The sequence below is a fragment of the Phaenicophaeus curvirostris genome, chromosome 7 (genome assembly GCF_032191515.1).
Source record: "Phaenicophaeus curvirostris isolate KB17595 chromosome 7, BPBGC_Pcur_1.0, whole genome shotgun sequence".
NCBI classification, from domain to species: Eukaryota; Metazoa; Chordata; class Aves; order Cuculiformes; family Cuculidae; genus Phaenicophaeus; species Phaenicophaeus curvirostris.
The window spans coordinates 24,881,625-24,891,643 of NC_091398.1; the positions used below are offsets into that span (position 1 = coordinate 24,881,625).

The 10,019-nt window shown below is 62.9% G+C and overlaps 1 protein-coding gene across 2 annotated transcripts; it reads right to left on the reverse strand.

Moving 5' to 3' along the window:
• Positions 1–143: 143 nt before the first annotated feature.
• TMEM198 (transmembrane protein 198) lies at positions 144–5,890 on the reverse strand. Of its 2 annotated transcripts, none has more exons than XM_069861255.1 (5): positions 5,753–5,890; positions 3,142–3,392; positions 2,460–3,035; positions 2,040–2,230; positions 144–1,534 (listed from the first exon to the last, which is right to left on the reverse strand). In XM_069861255.1, exons 2-5 carry the CDS (start codon positions 3,329–3,331, stop codon positions 1,388–1,390), a joined length of 1,104 nt encoding a protein of 367 aa, XP_069717356.1. In that variant the 5' UTR covers positions 3,332–3,392; positions 5,753–5,890; the 3' UTR covers positions 144–1,387. The 2 variants fall into 2 exon arrangements, with proteins under 2 accessions (XP_069717356.1, XP_069717355.1); XM_069861254.1 differs by having other exon boundaries at positions 2,022–2,230.
• Between the last annotated feature and the right edge of the window lie 4,129 nt (positions 5,891–10,019).

Here is a 10,019-nt window from a genome sequence, read left to right on the forward strand (position 1 = left end):
TTCCACTGTAGTGAGCTGGGGTCCTGTTAGGAGAAAGGGTTCTGGCACTGCTCTATCCAGCCCAAGGTCCCTGGGGAGCCCAGCCCTCGGGGTCCCCCCTCGCCCCTGCTCCCTGGCGCAGCCCCCAACCCTGCACACCAGGCTCCGAAAGGCTCTTTACTGTGTGGCCGTGGCCTCAGCAGCGTTTGGCACATTTACAAAAGAGACTGAAAAGGGGGACGGCGGCGCTGCAGGGACTGGGTTGCCTGGCAGAAACATGCAGTTCCTGGGGCAGCAGGGCTGGCCGGGCTGGGCTGAAGGGGGGCTACCAAAGCAGGGGGAGACCCCCGTCCAGTCTCGCTGCCACCCTGCCTGCCTGGCTGTGGGGAAGTCCTGGCTCACTCCGTAATAAATTAATACAAATCACAGCAAGAGTAATATATACAAGGCGGGAGCCTCTGCCCGCAGTGGTGCTCTGGGCAGGGGCTCCTGCCCTACCCTGCCTCGGCTGGAGGCTCGGCCCGACCCCAGTTCCCTCCCACCCCCCGGCCACTATAAAATCCAGTCGCCAGCAAAACAGCGACGGCCTCTGATACCATGGGGGTCCCCACGTCCCTGAGGCAGCCCAGCCTCTGCCCAAAGGCTGGATCCAGTATCCCATCTCCCATCAAAACATTCTGGGGAGATGCACGTGGCATCACCCCAGGGTAGCATCCTCACAGGAACCACCTGGCCCTGGCAGCCTCAGCCCCAGGGCCACCCCCATCCAGCTTTGGAAAAGACGGGGAGGCAAGCCACTCTGCGGGACAGGGAGTGTCCAGGGCAGGGGAAGCTTCTGAGGAGGCAGGTTTTGGGAAGCACTGCCTGGAAGCTGCTCTCAGGGCCAGAGTGGGACAGGGCATACATGCTCGGGGGAATCCCTGGGTGGGACAAGGGCTGATGGACCTGCTCTTAGAGGAAGGGAGGTGGGGCACAGGCACTTGGGGAGTCGCTGGGGTTTTGTGATGGGAGCACGCGCAGGGAACTGCTCGCAGGAAAATGGGAGCTCAAACATGGGGAGGGAGATGTAGGGATGCAGAATGAGCATGTCCAGGCCATGGGGAAACACACAACAGCAGGGGCTCAGGGATGCCCTGCGCCAGCAGAGCCGCTTGCACCATGCGTCTGTGGGTGCCGGTGTCCCCGGTCCTTCGGCTAAGCACCTGCTGGAGGGCTCCCCCAGCACCTCCGGGCTCCACAGGCAGCTGAGGCTTGCCCAGCCAAGTCCCACATGTCCCAGGGAAGGGTTGCCATCCGCAGCCCTGAGGCACAGATGGCCGCCCAAGGCCAAGGGCACAGCCCTGCCTGTCCCAGAGGGTCTGCCAGAGCAGGCTGGGGTGCTGGTGTTGCTCGAGGTCACTGGGTTGGCTTACACCCGCACGGCGGGGCCGGAGCCCGTGGTGAGGGGCACGGTGGAGCTGCAGTCATAGTCCAGGTCCACCACGGCATGCGTGCTGGCAATGAGGCTGTTCAGGGCCGGCCCCGTCTGCCGCTCTCGGAAACTCTGGATGTAGCTCTGCTTGGGAGAGGGGAGACAGAAAGTGAAGGGGGGCCTGCTCCCGGCGCACTCCATCCCACTCCATCCCACCCTAAGCTCTGCAGCAGTCCCCCAGAAGCAGCCCTGTGCAATCCCACACGCTCCAGCACTCAGGCCCTCTGGGGGCTGGTGACAGCAGGGTGCACAGCCCTGTTCCTTCCCCGGGCCCATGCTTTTCCCTGTTCCTTCCCTGGACACATGCTTCGCCCCTTGCCCACGACCTGTTTCTACTGCAGCTGCAGCGCTTTTGGCCACTAGTTTATATTTGGTTGCAAAGGCTCAAGTGCTTTATGGTGGGCACGTCCCAGCTCAGCCCCAGCTGAAGTGCCCAGCCCCCAGGATGTCTCAACCTTGTTCCTCAAGAAGCCCAGATGCTGGCTGGACCCAGGCACCCCTCCCCTCTCTGCTCCCCAGCCTGCCCGCATGGAGAAAGAAGGACCGTGTGGAGGCCGGAGGGGATCTGTACCCTGGGTGCGGGACTCACAGGGGAGAGCACGTCCCCATCGAAGCGGCGTACAGGGTTGGGCTTGCGGCGGTAGGCAGGCTCAGGTGGGTGGGCTTTGTGCTGGTGGGGCGGCGGATGGTGGGGTCTTCGCTTCTTCTTCTTCTCCTTTCGGTCTTCCCGCTGCTTGATGCGCATCAGCTGTACGCGGCGCTGCTGCCGGCTGATGATCACTGCAGGGTAGAGAGGCCTGTGAGCTCCAGGGAGCACACTGAAACTCTCCTAGCACCCAAATCCTGCCCCAGCTTTGTACACCCAGGCCTCCCCTTGCTATGCCATGTCCCTTCTGAGTCCCGAAGTCCTTAGCTGTGCATGCAAACCAGGCACTGGGAAGCCTGACCCTGCTCCCCCAGCTCCTGCATCCACCCGACGCCGTATCTATGTCCTCTAGCTACTACGCACCTTCAGTGTGGGAGTAGCCTTCAGCTGTGACCTTCCACTGGACCAGGACACCCAGCGTGGTGAGGAGCGGCCAGATACCCAGGATGACCCAGCTGTACCAGCACACAGGGCGAGCAGGGGCCACCTTGATGCGCTCGTAGATGTACTGCACCAGGAGGAAGAGCTCAATGAAATAGTCAACGGTGACGGTCATGATGGCACTGCCGAAGACAGCAGTGGAGAGGGTGGTGAAGAAGCGCTGCCACTGTAGGGTGAGGACGGCAAAGAGCATCCCCACACCCAGGAGCAGCGCAATGGGGATCCACACCGTCGGCGGGTGGTAGAACTGCTCCATCACCACCAGGGTGGCCACTGCCAGCAGCAGCCCCAGGAGCAGCCCCACCATGAAGAGGCCAACACTGCGCACCAGCATAGTGACCAGCCCGCACAGGACCCCGATGCCCAGCCCGATGCCCACTGAGGCCTCCACGCTCAGCTGCGTGTCCAGCACCCGCTCCTTGTAGCACAGCATGAAGATGATGATGGAGCCGAACATCAGCCCCGTCAGGAACATGACGGCCTTGAAGCAGCGGTAGCCTGTAGAGAGACCACAGCAGTCAGGTGGTGGATAGCCAGCAGCCCCCTGGCTGCTCCTGCCCTTCTCCCAGCTTGTCCCACCATCCGCTGGGCTTGCCAGACTCACCAAAGAAGCAGTAGATGATGCCAAAGAGGCAGCACATGGCGCACACCACTGAGGGTACCACCTGGTAGCGACGCTCAATTTCCTGCTGGCAGCTGTGCCCCCACTCCTGGCCCGGCTCATGCGGCAGCAGCTTGAACCGCAGCGTTTGCACAGTTGCAGTCATGGCTCTGGGGACTCCCGGGAGAGGCATCAAAATCTCTGCTCCTGCCCCATTGCTTGCTGGCAAAGCTGTGCCTCGGCACCTGCCCCAGCTGGTGAGAGAGAGAGAGAGAGAGAGAGAGAAGGGACATGGAGGCATTACTGGTGCACACTTGATGGCAATGCCTACTACTTGGCACCCAGCTGCGAAAAACCCACTTTGGGCCCTTGTGACCCAAGTGGGAAGGAAGGAAGTGGAAAAACAGCCTCATCCACCTCTGCCTGTGGGGGCACAGACTGAGTCACCCACAGACTGCTCGCAAGGATGCACTGTCCCTGGGGAGCCTGTCCACATCCCTGGGGAGCTTTGCTGCTGGGACACAGCACTTTATGATTCGTCTGGAGCTTCAATTTCCTGCCCCTGGCTCTCCAACGCCCTTTCTCTGCCCGATTAAAGGGAGACTTCCACTACCTGGTATTTTCTGGCTGTGAAGTAATTATGCTTGGTAATTAAGTCACTCCTCAGTCTTCTATTTTTATAGGCTAAACAGATTGAGCTCTTAAAGCTTGTACTCCAAGGCATTTTCTCCGATCCTCTAATCATATTTCTGGCTACTTTTCCTCCCTGCTCCAGCTCCTAGTGTCCTTGTGAAAACAAAGAAGGCCCCGTGCTGGATCCAGCCCTCCCACGCCGACCCATGGGGCCGGAGGGGGACCAGCCCTGGCTGGTGCAGCTCCAAGGGCTCACCCGTAATGACATGGCCATGCTGGGACACTAAGCAGGCAGCTGCCAGGCCCCCCACAGCGCCTACACAGACGGAGGGGTCATAATCCCCCACAAAGTCTGATCCAGCTCCAGCTTAAACCTAATTACAGCAGCCGTCTGCCTGCTCCCACCTGGAGCTGGTGCCAGCATCCCTTTGCTCCCCTGGCACCTTTCTGGGCTCAGTTGGTTTTGGTTGGGTCTATTGTCACTGGCTGTCCCCATGCCAGCACCGGTCCTTCCAAGTGCCATGTTCGAGCAGTAAGCTCAGGATGGCTCACAAAACCAGACACCGGGAAGGGGCAGGGAAGAGGGCAGAGGCTGTAGTCACACTTTTCCATTGCCCCTCACATCGCTGCTGCCGGGAATGGGCTCCACCAGCACCTCCTTTCCTACCACCGTCCTCCTCCCTCCCTCCAGCTGGGGAAAGAAATATGAAGCAGGCCAAATCCCCCACGGAAGCTGAGTGTGGCGCCTAATCCTGAGGAAGCAGGCGGTCAGGGAGCGGGCAGCCGGGCGCTGGGCCCCTGCCCGCCCTGCCTGAGCCCCCAGGGAGATGCTAAGCAGGATTGGACTTTAACCGCGGAGCCGGGTGCGGTGTGCCAGCCCTGGCAGGGACAGGCGATGCTGTGAGGGGAGAAAGCGGGGCTCCGCTGGCCCGGCTGTGCCAAGGGGGCCAGGATGGGGTATGGCAGAGCCAGCTGGCATGGGTATGGCATGGCATGGCATGGGATCAAGGAAATATAGAATGGTTTGAGTTGGAAGGGACCTTAAAGCCAATCCAGTTCCAATTCCCTGCTGTGGGCAGGGACATGTCCCACCAGACTAGGCTGCCCAAGGACTCATCCAGCCCGGCCTTGAACACCTCCAGGGATGGGGCAGCCACAGCTTCCCTGGGCAACAGTTTCTTCCTAATGATGAATCTAAATCCTCCCCTCTCCAATTAAAGCAATTCCCTACCACCCTGTCACTCCAGGCCCTTGTAAAAAGTCCCTCCCCAGCTTTCTCACAGGCCTCCTTCAGGGATGGAACAGCATGGGAAGGGATGGGATGGGATGGAAGGGGATGGGATGGAAAGGGATGGGAAGGGATGGGAAGGGGAAGGGGAAGGGGAAGGGGAAGGGAAGGGACAGCCCGGCCGAGCGGGCAGAGCAGAGGGAGGCCGTGCTGTGGCGGGAGCCCCGGGCCGGGCTGCGGGCGGCTCGCGGCGCCCATTGGCGCGGGGACTGTTGCTAGGGGAGCCCCGCGCCCGCTCATTGGCGCCGGGACTCGCCGCCGCCCTCCCCCCCGCGCCGGGCTCCCCGGTGTCCCCGCCGCGCGGGCCCCGTTCCCCCGCGGGGGTGGGGGGGGTGCCGCGCTCGGACCCCCTCCCTTCTCACCCCCTGCCGGTCTCCCGGGCTCCGCGCCGGCGGGGCGGGCGCGGCGTTGCTAAGCGACGGCCGCAAGGGCCGCCGGGCCGCTCCGCCCCTCTCTTTGTTCGGGGCGGGGGTCCCGGGGGCGCCGCGCCGAGCCCCGCGCGCCCGCCCCGCCGCCGCGCCGCGCTCCCGGGGACGGTGGCGGGGGGGGGCCGCGGGACACCCGGCGCCCGAGCCCTTCCCCCGCGGGGCCCAGCGCGCCCACCTCCAAGCCCCGACCCCGCGCCGCTCCCGCCCCGCCGGCCCGCCACGTGCCGCCCCCGCGCCGCCGCGGCCCCGCCCCGCGCGCTCCCACCTGCGCCGCCGGCCCCGCGGCGGCGGCCCCGCGGCGCGCGGCGCTCCCGGCCCCCGCGCATGCCGGCGGTGCTGAGCGGACAGCTCCGCCGGGCGTCACCGCTGCGTCACCGCGCCGCCGGGGCGGGACGGGGGCGGTGCCGCGCGGCGGGAACTGAGCGGAGGGGGCGGGGCCTCGGCGGGAGGGGGCGGGGCCTAGCTGGGAGGAATAGGCCTCGTGGGCAGGGGGCGTGGTCTTCTGAAAGGGGCGGGGCCTCGCCGTGGGGCCGCGGGGCCGGGGCCTGGGACGCGCGGGGAGGGGGCGTGGTCTCTAGGGGAGGGGGCGGGGCCCGGGCAAGGATAATCGTATCCTGAGCTGCACCCAAGAAGCGCGGCCAGCGGGGCGAGGGGGGTGATTCTGCCCCTCTATTCCTCTCTTGTGAGACCCCTCGCCTGGAGTAATGTGCCCAGTTATGGAATCCTCAACGTTAAGAGGGATATGGAGCTGTTGAACGGGTCCAGAGGGGGCGCTACTAAGATGATCAGGGGTCTGAGGCACCTCCTGTACAAGGACAGGCTGGGAGAGTTGGGGTTGTTCAGCCTGGAGAAGAGAAGGCTCCAAGGAGACGTTATATCAGCCTTCCAGTACCTGAAGGGGCTACAAGAAAGCTGGGGAGGGGCTGTTCACAAAGGCTTGTAGTGATAGGCCTAGGGGCAATGGGTATAAACGGAGAGGTGCAGAGTTAGCCTAGACGTAAGAAGAATTTCTTCACCATGAGAATAGTGAGGCACTGGCACAGGCTGCTCAGGGAAGCTGTGGCTGCCCCATCCCTGGAGGTGTTCAAGGCCAGGTTGGATGGGGCTTTTGGCAGCCTGATCCGTGGGGATGTGTCCCTGCCCGTCACAGGGGGGTTGGAACTAGATGATCTTTAAGTTCCCTTCCAACCCCAACTGTTCTATGATTCTAAGAGTTTGGCATCAGAGCCTGTCACGCTCGTCGGGGGTACCTATAGGGGCTGTCCACCCATCCCCCTGTGAGCGTTATGGTGGGTGGGAGGACATGGTGCTCAGCAGAGCTCCCTGGAGCTGGCACCTCCCGGCTGCGGCACCCAGAGACCCCCCAGGAAATCCTGGCAAGGAAAAGCTTCTTGGCAGCGGCATTCATTCCCCTGGCAGCCCCTTCCCAGCCCCTCGCCAAGAGGAGACAAAGGCGGGAGATGCAGCTGGCAGGGGGCTGCGAGGGGGCTGCCAGAGGAACGGCGCTGTGCCTGCGGCTGCTTCCCCTGCAGGATCTCCTGGGGCCGGGTGCAGGGGCCCAGAGCTCAGCTACTGCCCCGGAGAGCCCTGGGGAGCTGTTTGCTCCATGCACAGCTTCATCTCCATTCGGTGCTCCTGAGCTCAAAGTCTTATTTCTGAAAACAAGAGCAACAAAGCTGGTGAAGGGGCTGGAGAACAGGCCTTATGAGGAGCGGCTGAGAGAGCTGGGGGTGTTTAGCCTGGAGAAGAGGAGGCTGAGGGGACACCTCATTGCTCTCTATAACTACCTGAAAGGAGGTTGTAGAGAGGAGGGTGCTGGCCTCTTCTCCCAAGTGACAGGGGACAGGACAAGAGGGAATGGCCTCAAGCTCTGCCAGGGGAGGTTTAGGCTGGACATTAGGAAAAAATTCTTCACAGAAAGGGTCTTTGGGCACTGTCAGAGTCTGCCCAGGTAGGTGGTTGATTCACCTTCCCTGGAGGTGTTTAGGGCATGGGTGGACGAGGTGCTGAGGGACATGGTTTAGTGTTTGATAGGAATGGTTGGACTCGATGATCCGGTGGGTCTCTTCCAACCTGGTGATTCTATGATTCTATGATTCTATGACAACTTCATTGCTCTGCCTGGTCTATCTTAATATAAGCTTGAGTCAACAGGGTCATTTCGGAAAGAAACATCCTGTAAAACCACCCAGATTTGAGTAAGGTGACCGATGTTCAGTATTCCAGCCCACAAAGGAAATCAAATACTTCTGTTTCTACCACGTTTCTCTCCACACAGAAAGCAGGCAACTTTGGTTGTTTATGATCACGCCTGCTTTTTGGCCTTTGTCCATGGAAAATCTTCGCTCATTTCTTACTTCTGCGTCTTTCCCCTTCTGGCAGCTCCTCATCCCATCGCGTTCCTTCTGTTTCCAGTTTTAATATGTTCTTCATTAAACTGCCGTCCACGTGACCGCCTTTGCCTATTGCTTGTGTTGGCCTATTCAGGAGAAAAAGGCCTGTGAAAATGAGCCAAGCTTGGATGATGGTCCCCTATCTCTGGGGCGGGGGATGCTGCCAACCGCTTCCTGATGAAAACAGGCTGCTTTGTTCCAGAAAATGAAAGAGACCCTGGAGCTGAGTGGCCTCCCGCATGCCCTCAGTGCCCTGCCATGCTCTGCAGCCTCTGGCATTCCCAGGGTAGGAAGGCTGTGTTCCATGGGCAGGGAGAATGGGATAAATCCAGGGGTACTCGAGAGCCCCAACAGCTGCAAGGCTGCTGGATGCAGAGCCACGGACTTGGAATGGGTGCACAGGCTGGGTCCTCCTCCTTGTCCTTATTCAGTAATGCCCGGTGCTGAGCAGCCATGTAAGGCTGCCGGCCTTTCGGCTCCTGGGTTGGGTTGTTCCTGTGCCGGAGGCTTTGTGTGTGTGGCAAACTCTGCCCCAAGCCAGTTCCTCCAGCTCTGCCAGCCTGAGGGCTCTCTCTGGTGGCCAGCGGTACCGTGGATCTGTGTCACAGAAAGCTTGCAGTGGCTCAGTGACCCAGCCCCAGCTGGAGGAACTGGTTTCCATCTGGGAACTTTGCTTCCATTTGGACTCGCAGGCTGCTGAGGGGTCCCCGGCACTGCCGCTGGGACCTCCTCCTGCTCTGCTCGCCCTCCTCCTACTCAGGGGTGTTTGCTGCTGTGTCCAAAGGTCTCCCAGCCACCATTTGCCCTGTGCATGCCTGCTCCCAGGCGCTCGGCGTGCCCAGCTGCCTGCTGCATCCCCTGGGCCACGCTCTGCTGCTCCTGTGCCCGCCTACACGCCTGCTTTTAGGCATCCAGCATGCCCAGCTGCTTCTGCATCCCCTGGGCCACGCTCTGCTGCTTCTGGCCTCAGACTCAGTCACCTCAGCCACCCACAGCCACTGGTCACCCAGGGCCACCCAGGCAGAGTCCAGTGCCGCTGCCTGCGCTGTGTGCCAGACCTCGGGGCAGCGATGTGCGACGGGGAACGTGATTGTTTCAGACCACCAGGGAGGGGACCCAGCGGCCGTGCCCCCCGCCTGGGTGACAAAGGGCCAGCAGCGCAGCAGCCCCGCAGTACCGGCCCAGGACAAACCGGAGGGGGTGCGGGATGGGGGGGCTTTGGTGTCCCGACAACCTCACTGTGCCACCCTGCCACACTTGGGGAGGTGCAGAATGGGGTGTGTGTGCGGGACTGTGGTGTCCCAGCAGCCTCGTGCCACACCGGGGAAGGTGGCGGGATGAGGGGGGGCTGCAATGTACCAGCAAATTCGCCGTGCTCCCCGACCTGGAGAGGGGATGCGGGATAGGGAGGGGGTGTGAGATGGGGAGGGGATGTGGAATGGGGAGGGGGTGCGGGATGGGGACGGGGTGCGGGATGGAGAGGGGGTGCGGGATAAGGAAGGGATGTGGAATGGGGAGGGGGTGTGGGATGCGGAGGGAATGTGGGATGGGGAGGGGATGTGGAATGGGGAGGGGGTGCGGGATGAGGAGGGGGTGCGGGATAGAGAGGGAATGCGGGATGGGGAGGGGGTGCGGGATGAGGAGGGGGTGCGGGATAGGGAGGGAATGCGGGATGGGGAGGGCGTGCGGGATGAGGAGGGGGTGCGGGATAGGGAGGGAATGCGGGATGGGGAGGGGGTGTTGAAGGGGGAAGGAGGGCGGGATGGGGAGGGGGTGCGGGATGATGAGGGGGTGCGGGATAGGGAGGGAATGCGGGTTGAGGCGGAGGGGAGCTGTGGTCTCCCAGCAACCTCGCAGCTCCCCGCCGCCCCGGTGGAGGCGCGGGATCCCATCGCCCTCCGCCAAAGCGGAGCGGCTGCGGGACGGTGTCGGGGCCGGGAGAGGAGGAGCCGGGGGTCCGGCGCCCCCCGGGCCCTGGCCGCTCCCCCGGAGCCCGCCCCGTGACGCGGCGGGGGCCGCGCGGGCGGTTGGCCGGGGCCGCCCCGTGACGCGCGGGGCGGGGCGCGCGGGTGACACGTCGGACGGCGGCGCCGCCAGCGGGAGCGGCAGCCGGAGCCGCCCCCGCTCACGGTCCCGGTG